Source organism: Diabrotica virgifera, chromosome 1 (genome assembly GCF_917563875.1).
Source record: "Diabrotica virgifera virgifera chromosome 1, PGI_DIABVI_V3a".
NCBI lineage: Eukaryota > Metazoa > Arthropoda > Insecta > Coleoptera > Chrysomelidae > Diabrotica > Diabrotica virgifera.
Genome location: NC_065443.1, coordinates 13,501,718 through 13,522,147, shown reverse-complemented (window position 1 = coordinate 13,522,147; position 20,430 = coordinate 13,501,718). Strand labels below are relative to the sequence as shown.

The 20,430-nt window shown below is 33.5% G+C and overlaps 1 protein-coding gene across 1 annotated transcript; it reads right to left on the bottom strand.

The window, feature by feature from the left end:
- Positions 1-927: 927 nt before the first annotated feature.
- On the bottom strand, positions 928-14,078 carry LOC114325573 (Krueppel-like factor 3). The gene is made up of 3 exons (XM_050650641.1): positions 13,851-14,078; positions 3,859-4,104; positions 928-2,674 (listed from the first exon to the last, which is right to left on the bottom strand). The coding sequence occupies exons 1-3, from the start codon at positions 14,076-14,078 to the stop codon at positions 1,595-1,597; spliced, it is 1,554 nt and encodes a 517-aa protein (XP_050506598.1). The 3' UTR covers positions 928-1,594.
- Positions 14,079-20,430: the final 6,352 nt, after the last annotated feature.

Sequence of the window (20,430 nt, the reverse complement as noted above, 5' to 3'; positions counted from 1 at the left end):
GGGAAGAGAAAAATACTCCGCGGTTCATCCTGCACTGTTCCAAAGAAGCTTTTTCTGCCGTTCGTCCGCGATCTGTTTAATCTTCTCTATGTGCTCTGCAACGCCTCTGCATGCTGAGGGTTCTGAAAAAGCCGCTGCTTTACTTGAGAGTGGCGTTGGTTTCATGCACCCCGTTAGTATCCTGCATGTCTCATTTAGCGCAGTATCAACTTGTTTGGTGTGGGCAGATCTGCCCCAAACGGGGCACGCATGTTCACCAGTTGAGAAACACAATGCCTGTGCCGTTGTTCTTAAATCGCCAGGACATGCACCCCATTTACTTCCCGTTAGCTTTCTGAGTATGCTGTTCATAGTTGTTGCTTTCCCTCTCGTTTTTATGCAATGTCTGTAGGTGAGGGACCCAGATCAGTCCAGAGTTACTCAAAGATATGAAGGTTGGTCTGTGTATGATGTAAAAGCTGTATTACTACATGGCTGTGAAACGTGGAAAATATCAGCGCACTCGTAAGTACCTACACCAATTACAAGTTTTCATCAATGAAGGCATCTTAACAGTTTTGAAATGTGTACTTTATTGAAGATTTTCTCCCAACACTTATCTTTTTTTGTTTGATTATTTTTCGTCTTCTAGCGCTCTAGCCGCTAGCCTGCTATTTTGTTGTGGCGTCTTATTTAATTTACTATTTTATTTGGGAATAGGCCACAACAATTTAAGTTTCAAATTAACTTTATTTGACATTTCGATTTCCATTTAGGAAGTGAAAAAAAAAGTTCCAAAATCGAAATGCCAAATAAATTTAATTTCAAACTTAAATTATTGTGGCTTATTCCCAAATAAAATAGGTAAATTGATGTCTCTTTCAATGAATGCATCTTTTTATCTTGTTAATGCAAATTTTTGATATCAGATATTTAAAAAAAACAGGATTTGAATTATATATCATTTATTGACCAAAATGTTTCTTTCTAGTCATTATATAATATATTACAAAACATTTTATTACATAATAGAATTGAAGGTATAAAAAACTGAAAACTATTTTTACAATATCTACATTTATAACAATTACAAGCTAATAATACATCGAAAATAAATAAATTTCATAAATCACAGATAAAAATGTGAAAAGTTACTTTTCACTAATTGCATTGACATGATCTGAAGAGGAATGTACCTACTCTCATCATATTATGACTGCAGAAAAAAATTAGCATCCGCCGATTTAGAATCGTGGAACAAACAAACCAAATTTAGCAACTGCAGATAAGATAGGAAAATAATGTTAACAGCTACAACTGTTTAAATATTTAGAGATCATTATTATATTAGAAACAGACCATGGAAACGTGATAATATTTGTTATGATATGATGATTGTCGATATTTCTTTGCTGCCCACTGTTTATGCAACCAATTTTTTTGAAAATATCGTGATTGACAAATATTGCTACAATTTTATCTTAATGAAGTTATCAAACGAAATATGAACAATTATCACAGCATATTACAACATCCCGAAAATATACAATTTCCTGTAAATAAACTCCACAAAAAAATACGAAGATTATGCAAAAAATTGACCTCCTTGTCAAAATTATGACAGCTTAGGTGCAGGTTGAATCGGTCTCAGTACAGGCATGACATTAACTTTTTGGGTGTTCAGCCTTTCTTTGGTGTGTCTTTTGACGTGTTTGGCCAAATGGTCTGATCGCATGAACTTCCTTTGGCAATGGGAGCACTTGAACTTCTTTTCTCCAGTGTGGGTTCTTTTATGCCTGGAGAGTTCGTCAGACCTGGAGAATCTCCTTCCACAGTCAGCCCATTGGCATACAAACGGTTTTTCCCCAGTGTGGATGCGGTTGTGGGCCTTAAGGTGAGAGGATTTGAAGTAGTTTTTCCCACAACCTTCATATTTGCATTCGTAGACTCTTCTTCTCGTCGGTACTGTAGCTGGAGGGGTGTGGGTGATGAGAACGAACTGCGTAGGTAGAACTGTACCATCTGCTGAGATGAATATTGTGTTCGGAGTGGCGGGAGATATCAGTTTAGGAGCTAGAATAGGCAGGGATATTTTCTGGGTAACTACTGGCTCCGGCTTGGCTTCTTCCTTCTCCTCCCTCGAGACATCTTTTTCACAGCTTTTTACTCGTTCCTTGTTCTTTCCCATCTTAAACTTCAAACTCTTCAGTAAGTTTTCTTCCCCTTTTTCTTTCAGTTGAGGAATTGGCAAGGATGTGCAGATACCAGTTTTGTTGGCTTTCATAATAACAGAAACTGATCTAGTTGGTGTCGGCTGTGGTTTTGCAACAGGTGCAACTGGTGGAGAGGGTGGGAAAAATATTTGAACTGGAGCATATGTTTGTTGAGGAACTACATTAGGTTTGGGGAAAATCGGTGAAGTTGATTTAATTAAAGGAATAGGACTAGGAGTGGGTGGAGGATAAAGGGGTGGTGTTTTTGAAGGCGATTTAGGTGGGGTTATTGTTGGGGGTGGGTAAGGGATTTCTAGATTGCTGATCCGGTACCTTTTTTTCAAAGGAATATCATGTTCTTCAGGTTCTGAATCTGACGGTTGTGGTGTAAGCAGTCCAGATGTTTGTATAGTTCTTTTCTGGCCCAAGAAGTTTCTGAGTTGCAGAATCGTTGATTGCTGCATGTGTTCGTCATCAGAAATCTGTAACAAAGAGAACATTTTGAGTAATTTATAAAAACAATTTATGAAAAACATCAATATTGGTTGAAATTTCATAAAAAATATGCAAATTAAAAAAAATGAGAACCAAATGATAAAAATTTAGTAAAAGTTTTAATCCAATTATAAATAAAAGTTAAGGACACTTTTTATTTGTCACAAACTAATAAGAAATAAGAAAGCTTTTAAAATGAAGAAAAATAGATCACAGCTCGATAAAATAAAGACTAGATAAAATAAAGACTCGATAAAATAAAGACAGTGCAAATATCTAATAGACATAAGTAGGTAATGTAAAAGTGATAAATGCCCGAAGAAATGCCAAAAAGATGAAGAAGAAAGTATGGGTCATGTTGAAATAAAAAATGGTAAAACAATGATATAAGTTTAACATTAAGACGGTACTTATTTATTCGAAATAATGAGTGGTAGGTATATAAATCTGATGCCGATAGATAGAAAACATGGAAAAGGAACAAAAATCTGTTTAAAACACGATAAAGAAAAATACACAAAAAAACTGTAAGAAACATGTGGAATAATGTCATTTTAAAAGCAGTAACTAAATACTAAGTATGAGAAATTTTTACAAAATCAATGAATTATTTTTAGAAATCAACTGTTTTTTTTTTCACTAAAATTAAAACTTTGAATCTGATGACGAATGATATGGAAAATAAATAAAATCCTATGTTAATTTAAATTAAAACAAGACAAAGAAAAACACACGAATATCTAGAAGAAACATGTGGAATAATTTCATTTTAAAACTTAAATACCTACTCTCAGAAATTTTTAAAAAATCAATGTATGAGTTTTTAGGAATCAGTTGTTTTTTGCATTAAAACTTTGATTCAGATTCAACTCAACTACGATTTATAAAATAGAAAACACAATAGATACCTAATTTATTTGAATATGTTGATACATGAATCAAAAATTCAAAACCCACTCATTAATAAAATATCCATAAAATTTGTATTTCCAGGGCAAACTGATTCACTGTTTTTTTATGACATTTTTACATAAAATCATTAAATTCATGCATAAATCTTGAGTAAAATATTTGTATAACGCCCTATAGATACATTTCTAATGTTTCGCAACATCAAAAAGGAATAAACAGAAACAAAGAACAGAGGGTTTTAATTTTAAAAAATACTTACATTCTTTAGGGGCGGTGTAGATGGAGGGGAAATGATCCCCTGGGACATCTTCTCATGAATGAGCATAGTCTTGCACAAATAAACACTAAACAAATTCACAATAATATTAAAAAGTCTGTATAACAGCTCGAAGATCGGGAGCGATATTACTATTTTGAATTGGAGCTTTCTTGATATTGTTCTGGCATGGGATTGTCGGGGTGTGTTGCGCGCTGCATCCGTAAATCGGCCAATGGTGCGTGGGGGCTCGTGTCAGCGGACCAATCGCGAGGCCGCTGAACACTCGAGCACTGCGTGATCGCTTGCATGGTGTTCACGTGCACAAAGACTGACAGACTCGGCGGTTGACCGTGATTACGACGTCATCCAAGCGTGCTAGTTTTCTGAGACGTCACAGACAAGCCCGCGTCCCAGGCGTGCAACATCGGTTGCTGCATCTGACGTTGGAGTTTGCAAAGTTAAAGGTAACGCAAAGTAATATGAAGCGAGTGAAGCCCATATTATTATGGGCATACAATATCATCATCAATCAGCCAATCGAGTTCACTGCTGGACATAGGCCTCTCTCAGTTCTTTCCAGTGTTCTCTACACTGGGCCGCTTGTGGCTACTCTGTGACTACTTTCCGCTACTCTTTTTATGTCTTGGGTCCATCTAGTCCGTGGTCGTCCTCGGCTTCTTTTATAGTTTCTGGGCCTCCATCCCATGATTCGTCGTGTCCACTGTCCATCTTGTGTTCTATCTAAATGCCCTGCCCAGTTCCTTAAGCGTCGTAGCTCTTTCGATGACCTCTTGATCTTTGCCTGATTTATCCAATATACACAAGAAATAATGCCACTATGTACAAAATTATCATTAAAAATTAATAAAAGATTATATACAGTAAAACCCCCGTTAACCGAAACATCGTTTAACCGAAACGGTTGACACGGCAATTGACAATTTTGTCAATAAAAAATAAATTTTTATCGCAAAACGGAAACAATTTGATGTTAATTTGTGAACATTGCTTTTATACAACTAATGAACGCATTTAATATTATGTATTTTTACTACAAAAACGTTATTACGTAGGTCAAATTTTTTGACGTAAGAGAACTGTCAAAACATTAGAATGTGACTTTTCATTATTGTCGTGTTTATAGTAAACATAGCAATAATGAAAAGTCACATTCTAATGTTTTGACAGTTCTCTTACGTCAAAAATTTTGACCTACGTAATAACGTTTTTGTAGTAAAAATACATACACTCATTACACATTATGAAATCACCTCATAGTATTTTTTAATACCAACTTTGACCAAGAATACTATGTAATATGGTAAAAGAAGAATACACAAAACAATGTTATTTTTAACCCAAATTCTTGTTATCCAAAACGGCCTCCCCCCCCCCCAAATATTTCGGTTAACGCTTACTTTATATTACATGTATACTATAATATGTTTGCTGTATATTATTAACGGAAGTTTTACTGTATATTTATTCCCATAAACTTATAACAGACAATACGTAATGGAGTTGAGAGAAAGAGAGGGACGAGTTAACTTCTCAGATGACAGAATAACATGAATAACTTCTGTGAATAACAAACTGATTGAAGCGAAGATGACGACCTGACAAGAACGGGGAAAACAAAGTAACACGAATGACCAAAAGGCTAACAAGATAAGAAACACAAAGAAATGTAAAAAATAGGAAAGCAAGAATTGTTACTAAGCAACGGCGTAACCAAGACAATCCTAAGGGGGGGTTACAACTACTGAAGAGTCTCTAGGGGTATGGTGTTAAGCGTATAGAGCTTAAAGTTCATCCCAATGGGGGGGTTATAACCCTCAACCCCCCTTCCCCCTGGCACCTGGAATAATCTCTTGGCATAAAAGTAAGAATGCTGCCATTCTACGTCTTCTCTGTCCTTTTTTATGGTGTTTAATCTTGGACCTCAGCAAATTTTTCAACCAATGCATCCTTCCTATCATGATATTATTATATTGATGTCAAACCTGGACTCTAACTAAGGCAAATATGAAGAAACTAGCCACAAAAGAAAGACTGTCAGATAGAAAGAGAAACGACTGGATAAGATCAAAGACAAAAGTCCACAATATCACAAGGATATGACCTTCACAGGCTACTTTTCTAGACAAATAGACCAACATTGAAAAGCCACAATACAGCATTGGAGACCATACAAAAGTAGACGGTCAAGTAGAAGACCACAGATAGATACATGGATACAAGACGCCGTGTGTTTAGTTTTAAATTAGATATAGGAGTACACTCAATGCATGGCAACACTGCTTCCCCGCTTCCCACACCCGAGTCGCGCGGATTTAATTTAGTCATTCATTCGTCGATTTTACAGTGGCAATGCAACTCATTCTCAATGGCAACATTATTGGGCAACAGGCAACAAGCAATGTTGCCGATTTTAGCGTTACCTTCAGTCACGTATCTCTAATCGAAAACTAAACGTATGGTATAAAAAAAGCCGGAACAAATTGGATGTATGTTGATCAGGATAGAGATCGATGGAAGAAGTTGGGAGAAGCCTGTGTCCCAAAATGGATGATAAAAGCCTAAGAAGAAGAAGAAGAATTCTCAATTACACCATGTGTACTTGAGGATTCTTCTTCTTTGACATTTATGAATATAGGCGTGTTTCCAATTCCTGCATTTAATTACATATAAGTGAACCGTCTAGAAATAATGAAAGTTGTTCTATTGGGACCGTGCAAGTTCGGAAAAGTGACACCTGGATTCATAGCACAGCAACATTTTTCGCACTTTTAATTATATTAGCCAATTATATTAGTCCTGGTTGCTGGATAATTGTCAAGGCCATAGCCCAAAAAAATTATAAGAAGAAAAAGTAAGATTTAGGTTATATTATTAAAAGGTAAACAATTGTATGTAGTAAATAAAATTAATTATTAAAATGCAGTACTGCAAGCAAAATACAATTATTTAAATTTACTTTTATATAATAATTGCTTATCATATCAATATTCTGGAGGAACATTATAATTTTTCTTCTTCAATGACAGTAGGTATGAAATATACGTCAATTTGACAATTTCAATTGACAATATGATTTATTTAGGAAAGTTGCAAGATTTCTCCGTAATCGTTCTCTCGTATCCCCTCCAAAAATCTGCACACTGCCACTGTTTTTTGTGATTATGCCAAAGCTTTTGATTGTGTAAATCACCACATTTTGATAAAAAAAACTAGATTTCTATGGAATTCGAGGTATTTCTTTGAACTGGTTTCAATCTTACCTGGATAATAGGAAACAACCGGTTAGAGCTAATGATACAGACTCTAGTCTCAAAAATGTTGTATGTGGGGTACCACAAGGTTCAGTATTGGGTCCTCTACTTTACCTTATCTTTATTCATGATATCACTGGTTTAAAAATCGATGGAAAAGTTTTTCTTTTTGCTGACGATACCAGTATCACTTGGAGCAACTCAAATATCGCAACTCTTCATGCTACTATAACTTCTGATCTACTCACAATAAAATCCTGGTCCGATTCTAATTTACTCTCTTTTAACGTAGATAAAACAGTAGCATTATCCTATAAAGGAACTCTTCAACCCTTACCTTACCTCTTCATAACAGCCAGATCAGTATCGTTGATTCTGTAAAGTTTATTGGTATTTTTTTAGATAGCAACCTTAAATGGTCCCTTCATATCGATGTGTTAAGCAAGAAACTATCCTCAGCTGGCTTTGCAATAAGATCTGTTTCGAAGGAAATGAATTTAGCCTCTTCCAAAATAACATATTTTTCTTTGTTCGAGTCCCATCTTCGATATGGTCTTCCTTTTTGGGGTTCTGGTACAGCTGCCCAATCCGATGTTTTTTTTAATTACAAAAAAGCGCAATAAGATATCTGTTTGGCCTCAGAAGAACAACACATTGCAGAAGCTACTTCAAAGATCACAGGACTCTAACACTACCTTCTTTATATATTTTAGAAACTGTTTGCTTAATTCGTAAACATCTGCATGTCTTTCCAGCAACACCTAGACATGACTATTCCACCAGAAATTCTACCTTTTTGACATCTATTTACCGATCCCGTCCAGTGAGTTAGTAAAGAAATCTATATTATATTCTGAAAAAAAAACTATACAACCATCTCCCTCTACAACTTAAATCTGCAACATCTTTCCCCAAGTTCCGTAAAATGACAAAAGCCTATTTATCTGAAAGACCATATTATTCAATAGCAGAGTTTCTTAACCAATAACTAAGAAATTACAGTATTCTTATGTATAAGTAGAATCTTAATCTATATTTGAGTGTCATGCATGATATGCAGCAGCAACTTATTAAATTTCTTAAGGTAGATTACGCAATTTGCAATTTTTTTAATTTTGTAATAGATTGTTACTGATTTTTATTTCACTTTATTATGTTTTATTTATATTGACGATTTATATAATTCTAGTAAATTGTATTGGTTATTGTTTTTATTTATGATTCTTGTAAGCTTTGTCTATAAAATTGTTAAATTTTTCATGACAATAAAGCATATTTCTATTCTATTCTATTCTATTCTATTCTATTCTATTCTATTCTATTCTATTCTATTCTATTTTATTCTATTCTATTCTATTCTATTCTATTCTATTCTATTTTATTCTATTCTATTCTATTCTATTCTATTCTATTCTATTCTATTCTATTCTATTCTATTCTATTCTATGCTATTCTATTCTATTCTAAAAAACTATGCCCAAAACGAGATGCAACTAAAAATAATAATTTTATTATAAAATATCCATTTATAGTTGTCAATATATAGTTGTGCAAGCTAACAGCTCCGCGGGGTACCTACTATTGATGGAAATGTGTAGTTAAATAAACGAGGAATTATTCCATAAAACAGGTAGATGAGATCCCTTGTTGATAGAATTTCACACCTTGAAGAATAGCACCCCGCTGAGCTGAATATTAATGACTCTTATATATACCTAGTTCTGCTGAGCGGGGTATTGTACCCTCGGAGATCGCTGGGAAGATTTCCACTCAAAATAACAAAATTCAGTTTGGCAACACTGTGTAAATGTTGATAGTAACATATCCTTTTTAAGATAAACAGAAGTATAATTTAGTCCAGACAAATTAATATATTTTTTTGCCAACAAAAATGAGATTTTTCAACCAAATAATGTTTCAAATATGATGTGCAAAATAATTTTAATTGGGTTCTGCTAATGAGCTTGCTTTTTTTGTCATTAAAGTAGAAAAAACTATAAATTTCACTCATTAAATCATTATCGTCTTAATTATTTTAACTGTACTAATATCCGTCGGCTAATTTTGAATGATTAATGGGGCTCTTAAAACATTTTATCTGCAGCGGCTTCTGGACTATCTTAAAAATATCGAATTTCATTGATAAAATGCAAATATCCCATCGATCTTCGCTTTGACCATACCATTGTCATAGTTGTGAAATTATATAAACAAAGGTTTACTTTTATAAAACAGGTAGATCCATTGTTTATGTAGATCCGTTCAGCTGAATATTAATGACTTTCTAAGATAGTTTGCCAGACTTTACAACTCCACCTAATTTTTGAATTTGCGTTACCTTTTAAGTGCAACAGAAACTCCGATTCGGAGAAAAACGTGCAGTTCCAGTGAGTAATCGCTATTGACGGTGTTGCCTACTCTTACGTCGTTCGGCTCATACGCCTACTGTTGCCAGAGTAAAGGGATTTACGCGGAACCTCCGTGTCGACGAATGAGAATGAGAAAAACATTTACATGTCAGCACAGCGCCGAGGATTATAACCGAACCGACTATAAGCACAAGCCGATTGCAGATCCTAGCTTTCTATGCATTCCTCTTCTTTCTTCTTCGTCTAGCCATTCACGTCCACATCTGAATATAAGCCTCTTCAAGTCTTCCTTTCCATTGTTTTTTATTGTACACTACTCGTAGCCAATTTTTCCCGGCAGTCTGTTTTAGATCTGTCCATCTCATAGGAGGCCTGTCTCTAGGTCTCTTGTATGGTCTCCAGGTTAGAATTGTTCTGTGCCATTTGTTTAGATCGCTCCTAGCTACATGTCCAGCGTATTCCCATACCCATATCAATTTTAATGATTTTTGTACCACATCGGTGACTTTGGTTTTCTGTCTTATCCATGTGTTTGTTTTCCTGTCCTTAAGTGGTATGTCTAGCATTGCTCTTTTCATCGCGTGTTGAGTGACTCTGAGTATATTCATATTCTTTTTGTGATTGTCCATGTTTGTGCCCCATACGTTAATACCGGAATAATCAACATCAAAAACTTTAGATCTAAGATGTAGTTGAATTTTGTTGATTTCTGAATATATTCAATTTGCCGAATACTGCCCATGCTTTCTTCTTCTTTTTATTTCTTCCATTTGAATTTCTCTATTTAGTATTATTTTTTGTCCCAAGTATATTAGGTAGATATATTATATTCTTCAACTTTTTCTACAACTTTGTCGTTTATTATTGTCACGGTTTCTTCGGAGTGCATTACTTTTGTTTTGTTTAAATTCATTTTCAGTCCTATTTTAGAAGATTCGATACGTAGTAAAACTAAAAGCATGGTTTGCAGTTCTTGTAGATCAGTAGCTATCAGGATTATGTCATCTGCAAATCGTAGATTATTGAGGTAGCGGCCATTGATGTGTATTCCCTTATATTCCCAATTTAGGTTTTTAAAAATATCCTCCAAAAAGGTAAACAGTTTGGGTGATAGAGTGTCTCCCTGTTTGACTTCCCTGTTTAATGGTACAGGGTTCGTGTTTCTATGCACACGTGGTACGACTGGATTATGATAATTTTATGGACATGTACTTAAAACATATAATTTCACCTAAAATACATCAAAATTTTAATAATTTTATATAATATAGGTAGGTACATTTACTCCTTCAGTCATAATCGTCGCATATTTGTACATAATTATATGATAATCATAAAAAGGTATGTTAATAGATTGGAATCTTTATCATTTGTAAAAACAACTTATTATTTACATGAAATATATTAATACTGACAACTAAGATTTATAATAAAAATATTCATTCATTCATTTTAGAGAAAAACTTTTAAATAGAAAGTTGTAGTAAATAAAAAAAACCACATTATTTTTACAATAAATAATGCAATTGCCAAAAACGGCCATTTTGGACCTTTCGCAGGCTGTTTTGCAGTTTTGCAACAACAAATTAAACTTGCCATAGCTCAAATTGTGGCTTTTTTAATTCACTACAACTTTGTATTTAAAAGTTTTTCTCTAAAATGGATGAATGAATATTTTTTTCTACAACCGTGTTAAAAATGCAATTTTTAGCAGTCCATACGAGCGTTAAAAATGCTACTTTAAGGCACTAGTGCTTTAAAATTTTTATGGCACTGCAGTTCGTATTGACCTTAAAGGCAATTTTGATGTAATGTCAAAAAAATATAAAAATGGAATGTCAGTCAAGTTCAAGTAAAAGTTTTTGTAGATATTGTCCTGTAATTACGTTTGTAGAAAAAATATTGTATGATATGCTTGTTAAAAAGTACATTTTTAAGGCACTCATGTGAATTGCAGAACTCGCTTCGCTCATTCTGCAAACTTTCACATGCGTGCCTTAAACGTGTACTTTTAACACTTACATCATAAATAACTATTATAAATGTTAGTTGACAGTATTAACGGTATCAATCAATATATTTCATGTAAATAATTAAATGGTAAATATTCCAATCTATTAACATCACTTTTTACGAAGTTTCATATAATTATGTAAAGATCTGCGACGGACGATTTTAAGGTGATACAGTAGCGATCAACAGGTAGCAAAAACGCGTTCCAAGATTGCGGCTGTAAGGTGATACAGTAGCGATCAACAGGTAGCAAAAACGCCTTCCAAGATTGCGGCTGTAATTTTGAATTTTTTTTCGAGATATCTGGCACACGTATTCGTAATATAATAAAGAATGGCGGTACAGAGCCCAATTTGAAAAATATATTAATATGTGGAAATTACTCTGTAATTAAATACAATATTAAAAAAACGAGCCTGTACCGCCATTAAGAAGAACAAAAAGATACACTTTCTTCAAATAAACTTTTTTATCCGATGCCTAGATTTTGTGTCATTTTGGAACTACTAAAATTTTTTATTTCATTAGTAGTTCCAAAATGACACAAAATCTAGGCATCAGATAAAAAAGTTTATTTGAAAAAAGTGTATTTTTTTGTTCTTCTTAATGGCGGTACAGGCTCGTTTTTTTAATATTGTATTTAATTACAGAGTAATTTCCACATATTAATATATTATTCAAATACATATTACGAATACGTGTGCCAAATATCTCGAAAAAATATTCAAAATTACAGCCGCAATCTTGGAACGCGTTTTCGCTACCTGTTGATCGCTACTGTTTCCTCTGAAGGAGTTAATATACCTACCTATATTATACAGGGTGTCCCGAAAAGATTGGTCATAAATTATACCACAGGTTCTGTGGTCAAAAATAGGTTGATTTAACCTAACTTACTTTAGTACAAATGTGCACTTAAAAAAAACTTACAGCTCTTTGAAGTTACAAAATGAAAATCAAGTTTTTCCAATGTATCGAAAACTATTATAGATTTTTTATTGAAAATGGACATGTGGCATTTGGCATTCTTATGGCAGGAACATCTTTAAAAAAATTATAGTGAAATTTGTGCACCCCATAAAAATTTTATGGGGGTTTTGTTCTCTTAAACCACCCCAAACTTTTGTGTACGTTCCAATTAAAATATTATTGTGCTACCATTAGTTTAACACACTATTTTTAAAACTTTTTTGCCTCTTATACAACAAAACCCCATGTGTACAAATTTCACTGTTGTTTTTTTTTTAAGATTCCTGTTGTTCCTGCCATAAGCCCATATAGTTCAAAAATCGTTGCGGGAGGGGACCGGTGGGGAGCCTTACAAAAAAAAACTGCAAATTTTTTTTCGTCGTTTTTCGGATGTGCAATATCCGAAAATTCATTCCTCAAATTTACATACCCATCCGGACATTAGAAATATTTGTTTTTAATTTATAAAAATACGTCAAACCATTGTTGTATATGGAGCGCCTTCATATAAAATCACTTGCCCTGAAAACCCATATTTTTAAAATCGTTTACATCGCTCTATCTCGAAAAATATTAGGTCTAGCAAAAAATGGCTTTCTATAAACGTTATAGACCAAACATCAGAGAACATGTGAGTGTTTTTGGAATTTTAATTGGATAATTAGTTTAAGAAAAAATTAAATAAATCGAACGGCATGTCACGACGGACAGTGGTGAACGCAGAGATGCGAGGAAGGGCGAGATTCTATGCGAGAGTCAATCCCTAATCGACTCTACTGACCGGGATGTTGTTAGGGTGGTTTTTTCATTGTGATGCTGATTTTAGGGATGATGAATACTGCTAGCGTACTACATAAAGAGATTTTTTTGGCTCGTTTTGTTGTCAGATTATTAACACTTTTGGAATATTGTACGTGTTAAGTGATAGTGTGATAGTAGTATGTAGTTATATTATCATAATATTAATAATAGGTATTGTTGTATATATTTAAGGTACTGTTGTATACTTATTATTATTATTATTATGTTTATCCAGATTTAGCCATACGGCTCACACTCCCTCAAAGGGGAAAATTCACTTATCCCAGATACTTACGATATCAAAAGGATTGAGTTCTGGTGGGGCTCGTTCGGTGTTATCGAGCCCCAGATGACTTAGTACGTCGAGGTATCCCCAAAAATGTTCTTATAGATTCAATTGTTTTAATATTATAAAGCTTATTAAGGACGTCGTAAAATGGTTAAAGTTCAAAAGCTTGGTATGTACATATTCTAAAATGGCATCGGTTTTCCCTGGAATTAATTTCGGAATCAAGAACAAAGGATAGTAATACAAACAATTACATCTACGTACCTATTTCTTAATTACTAGATATACAGAAGGACTAGCACAGCCTAAAAGCCACTTCTTATACAGAGTTATTAATAATCTTGACACAGCTTCGTATGTCAACTTATGGGCTCGTATAGCTTTATTGTACTTTTTACCAGATAAAATACCATCAATTGTGGACTGAGCATATAGACCACTGTCCAACCATACGTCAGCAAATCCAGAATCTGTCGTAAACTGACCAATTATTTTCAGGAAGTTCATAACAATGTAGAATCCACCTAGACGAATAACTACATTCCTTGTGTCTTCTGGCTGGGACCATTGGAGCTCTTTAGCTTTATAATAGATCGCTTGGTCAAATGTCAGTACTGTTTATCTGTTATTTAGCTTCTTAGCAATTTCACTGCACTTTCTGATAACAGTCCAAACGGTATCATGCCATGCCATGTTACGACATCGTATGTTATTATTAAGATTCTGGCTCTTTTCTATGATGCTCAGTTTATTTTCTTCTGATTGTACTTTTCTTTTTGATTTCTCAAAATAACTTTTATGAAGGGAATGAAAATCATTAGGTATTGTCAGCTTCTGATTGTATGGCAAAAATTTAAATTATCCAGGTATATCTTCATTCAATGGTCCTCTCTGGAAGGCAGCAATTTGGGTTCCATGAAAGGTGATTTGTCCAAGGTCTCTTCCAAAATGTCAATGTTGTCAGCGGCAAATTGGACAAATCTGTCCGGTACCAATTGTCTCGGTATGGTCACATGATCATTCTCCAAGTAAAGTTGAATCTCTTCTTGGGCAATGCTGTTACGCACTCTAAGAGTATTGATGTATGAAATTGAATGACCGCAGGCGTGCATTGCTTCAATGAGTTTTTTTGATCTTGTTTCGTGATGAACTAAAAGTCCTAGCCCAATATGCTTTGGAGTTTTTATTTTTCCCTTTGAGCAGACACAAATAATGTCTTGGCAAATGCTTAGGGTTTCAGTCTCCTTTTTATTATCGCTTTCATTTCGGACTATAAGGTTAACAAGAGAATACAAGCTTTCAGGAATAGACTTTTTGTAGTCTCTAACATTCATTTTTTTTAAGTCGGGCTCAGTTGACGTCTTGTTTATCTCACTTCGGATAGTTTGGCAGATTTTGACTAGAATGTGTTGCTCCGATGCACCGAAACTGAAACTGAGAGTGTCAGATTCGTCGTGGTTGTGCACGATTGTCTCAATTGCCAGTTCTTTCGAGAAATTCCTTAAAAATATTGTGGGCTCGTTTTGTCTAGGAGACTTTATTGATTCAACAGCATCCCCAAAATGGTTTTTCATTTTTTTAATTATTTGTTTCTCGCTCATGTCGTCAATGCCACTAATTTCACGATACCTTTTGCCAATCGATTTTGTATTGTATCCTTTACCTTTCTCAAAACCCTTTCTCCATTTCCTTTAAAAGTTTCCCAAATGCTTCATTTTCTGTTTTGTTAATATCAGTATTTCCAACAGATTTTTTATTTAGATTGTGTAATTCAGTTGAAACGCGAGCGGCATGATATTTTGTTTCCGAGGCAATTAAGTCGTCTCCAGTTCTCGTAAAGAACACAGGGTTGCTTCGTGATATAGCTCTTAATTTTTCTTGTATATTATTAATCATACTTGGCATAGTTTTTGTTTCAGTGAGCGCTTCTGACAAAAGATGCACTTTTGTGAATTAAAAGGTGATCCGTTTTTGAAAATATCTTCTCTACGAAACGTCAGTTTAGTATTTTTTGACTTGTACGAGGCAATGTTCTTTGAGCTCATATAGGATTTGTAACAATTTTGTGCCATTTAAAAAATCTTGATTTTGTAGATCATCAAATTTTGAGAATATATGCCGCATATATTTATCATCATGACAATTTTTCATACGTTCACTCGTGCATTGAATAAAAGTTTTTTTAGATCTTTCTTGAGAAATAACCAGCCTTCCTCGTTCCAAACAAATAAGACACACATTTTGAATAAAAACGTCTTGTCCGACATCAGATTTTCGGAAAGAAACATGCCTTAATCTGATTTTTTACTCAAGTTAGCTGTCAGAGCTGCTGCTGTTTGTTAAATCCCTTTCTAGATGGATACAAAAATTTTTTAGCTGTAATACTAATAAGTAGGTACAATATTGTTAACTTACCAATAGGTTTAATTAATCACTTTTAATAATATAATTAACACAGAAGAACTTTATTATGTCTCACTTAAAATCTCAGTGGATTTCGCGCTAAAACTAAAGCTTATAATAGTAAAGAATTTAAAGAAAGAACAGCATCTCAAGGCAAAAACGACCCTAACAACATCCCGGTCAGTAGAGTCGATTAGGGGTTGACTGCCGCATAGAATCTTGCCCTTCCTCGCATCTCTGCGTTCACCACTGTCCGTCGTGACATGCTGTTCGATTTATTTAATTTCTTCTTAAACTAATTATCCAATCAAAATTCCAAAAACACTCACATATTCTCTGATGTTTGGTCTATAACGTTTATAGAAGGCCATTTTTTGCTAGACCCAATATTTTTCGAGATAGAGCCATGTAAACGATTTTAAAAATATGGGTTGTCAGGGCAAGTGATTTTATATGAAGGTGCTCCGTATACAACAATGGTTTGACGTATTTTTATAAATTAAAAACAAATATTTCTAATGTCCGGATGGGTATGCAACTTTGAGGAATGAATTTTCGGATATTGCACATCCGAAAAACGACGAAAAAAAAAATGCAGTTTTTTTTGTAAGGCTCCCCACCGGTCCCCTCCCGCAACGATTTTTGGACGACCAAGTGATTTTGCATTACAAATATATTAGAAACCAAAAAATATGGGTTTTAAATTTTAGCAACAAAGTGCCCACGAAAATCTTTTCTAGAAGCCTTTTGCCAGTCCATTTACTCTACTAATAAGCACGTGCCCAGCGTGCCCAGCGGAGAAGAAGGGCTTGTCTTGTAGCAAAGAAAGCTAATAGGATCTGCAATCTGCTTGTCTAGTCGATTCGCTTCGGTTATAATCCTTGGCGCTGTGCGGACACGTAAGTGAGAAAAACACCGTTATCACTCGCTAGAGTGCTGATTACCTCTCTCGATGCTATTTTAGGAGTTCGATGCGATGAACAAACCGTGTTTATTGTTTTGTTTATATTTTAGGTAGAGAGAGAATCCTTTAGAACATTTTAATTTGAAATGGGGCCAGGTACAAAGTTCAATGTTCACAGTGAAAATATGCTCAAAGGTGGGAAGGGTCAGATAGTTTTCCGTTTATACACGTTTAAATTTCATTTGCGTTTATTCAAAACACAGAATTGATTATTATCTGTAGACAATACAATAATAAAAATAATGAAGAGACTTTAACCCTTGGGTTTGGGTGATGTTCCAACGCATGTAATTTTTTACGGAAGCTCATTAAAATTAAAATTACCTGCAATGATAAAAATTGTGTTTTCTATTAAAATATTCCGAAACAAAATACAAATCTACTTAAAATATCACCAGGCTGCGTAAACACCGCAATTTGATATACTTCTTCAGGGGCGTCATTTGAAATTTTGATTAGAGGGGGGCAAGCATTATATACAATATATTATACAGGGTGTATAAAGGGCAAAAATACAGGTCATAAATTTAATCACGTATTCTGGGACCAAAAATAGTTCGATTGAACCTAAATTACCTTAGTACAAAATGTGCACACAAAAAGTTACAGCCCTTTCAAGTTACAAAATGAAAATCGATTTTTTCCTATATATCGAAAACTATTAGAGATTTTATATTGAAAATGGACATGTGGCATTCTTATGGCAGTAGCATTTTAAGAAAAAATTATAGTGAAATTTGGACACCCCATAAAAATTTTATGAGGGTTTTGTTCTTTTAAACCCCCCAAACTTTTGTGTACATTCCAATTAAATTGTTATTGTAGTACCATTAGTTAAACACACTGTTTTTAAGACTTTTTTGCCTTTTAGTACTTTTTCGAAAAGTCAGTTTTTATCGAGATATTTGGAATATAATATGTCAAATCCACCACATATTTTGTATATGGTTAAGTACGATTATGGAGACTTGGTAATAATATGAAAATTTATTTATGATTTAAATTTTTAGGTATATTTTGAACCATATTAAAAAAGAAGCCACATCTTGATAAAAGGTGCCTTCTCGAAAAAATACAAAGAGGCAAAAAAGTTTTAAAAACACTGTGTTTAACTAATGGTACAGCAGTACCTAATATTTTAATTGGAACGTACAGCGAAATGTTTAATTTTAGTATACAGGGTGGGTCGAAACTCGGAATGAGTATTTTCTGAGTTTTCTTAAATGGAATACCCTGTATTTAAGTATTGTAATGAAATTATATTTTATGGTACTTTTTTATTTCTTAAGCATTCCCTATACCTAAGTGCTTTAATTTGTAAGTTATTCGTGATTCTTTAAGCCAAACATTAATTGCAACAAAAATTACTTGAAATTTTATTAGGTGGCCGTGAAAATATCCAATCAAAAATAATTTTTCGAAAAAAAAATACATAATAATCTAGCCTGATCCTTAATTTATTAATATTGGATGAGATATCCAAATACATTCGTAGTTAAGGTTGTTGGTGCTTAAAATATTAATCAAACATAAAATATTCTCCCTAGTTGGCTATGACTCAAAATTTGCTTAAACATTTGACATTATACTATTTATATAGTTTCAGTTGATTTGTTACCATTACTAATATTAATTTTTCTAATGAGGAACTGATTAAAATGGCTTTGTGTTAGGAGAGTATAACAAAAATGAGCTATTTGCAATAAAAATTTATCATCAGCTATTCCCTGATAGACGACAACCAAGAAGAGAAACTTTGAAAGTATACTAAAACGGTCTCAACAGACTAGATACTTAGATTGTAAGAACGGTTGTACTAAAATGCAGATCCTCAGTGACACTAAGGATTATATTTAATTCCTGTTTTCTTCATTTACAATAGTATTCGTTTAATCAGATTTATCATAATCTAAGTGTCCAGTCCGTTGAAATCGTTCTAGTATATTTTCAAACGTTTCTCTTCTTGGTTGTCGTCTATCAGAAAATTTCTGATAAAAATTCTTATTGCTATTTAGTAGCACATTTTTGTTATACTCCACTAGTACAGAAATCTTATTAATCAGTTTCTCATTAGAAAAATTCATATTAGTAATGGTAACAAAGCAAGTGAAACTATAAAAATAGTATAATATCAAATTTTTAAGCACATTTAGTGTCATAGCCGACTAGGTAGGATATTGTATGTTTTTATTAATATTTTGCGCATCAACAACCTTAACTACGAATTTATTTGGATATTTCATCCAATATTAATAAATTAAGGATCAGGCTAGATTATGATTAATTTTTTTTTCGAGAAATTATTTTTGATTGAATATTTTCACGGCCACCTAATAAAATTCCACGTAATTTTTGTTGCAATTAATGTTTGGCTTAAAGAATCACGAATAACGTACAAATTAAAGCACTTAGATATAGCGTTGATTGACCCACAATATTTCAATCAACGGATATAGGGAATGCTTAAGAAATAAAAAAGTACCACAAAAGATCATTTTATTACAATACTAAAATACAGGGTGTTCCATTTAAAAAAATTCAGAAAATACTCATTTCGAGTTTCGACCAACCCTGTATACTAAAATTAAACGTTTCTCTATACTGTTAATGTTTAACAATAGTAGACTATATCAAAAATCGTTTGTACATAAAATAAAAATTTGATGTCGAATCACTACAATTCTACAGGGTGTAAATTTTGCTACGAAATTAACAAAAAAACGTAATTATCTTTTAAACCACCTCGTATAATATTACAAAACCCTATATTTTAAGAAAGGAAACATTGAGGAGAATCCAAAAATGTAAAAATATACAGGGCGTTCCATTTAAAAAAACATAAATTTGTGTCACCCTGTCAATACGCACGCCCCTGTATATTTGAAAATATTTTTAAATTATGATCCTATCTGTGCCCCAACTTTTACCTAAATAACTCTTTTTCGTATATCTTACGACAAACGAGTAATTGGACTTTGTCAAACTAATGCCCCACCCTGTATGTCAATTATCAACATTTTTTTTTAATTCTTACTATTTTTAATATTTTTTGCATTCTTCATTTCTCTTCGCTAAGAAAAGCACCTGGTTCAGACGAAATCACTAACAGGCCTCTGAAATCAATTCTAATATATAAACATAACCAACAAAGGAAACCAATGTAATCATGATGCTGAAGCATCATGATTACAGCTGGTTAGCTTATTTCCAGCAGGGTAGTAGAGCGAGTCATCCAAGCCAAAGCAGATTCATATTTTCAAGATGCTCACGCATATGCCTCAACGTAGTGGTACTTTTTACTAATTTATGTAAGTAAAAAAAAAGAGTTTTATACTTCTTTTCCTTATAGACTGGGAGATATTATACAGAAGTCCTGCCTTTTGCAATACTGGAAGGGTAGACGATGTACTTACAATCTGTTGTACAAAAATGAGATTTTCCCAAAAAAATAAAAATAGGGTTTTGCGATGAATTTCTAAGTCCTGCCATATC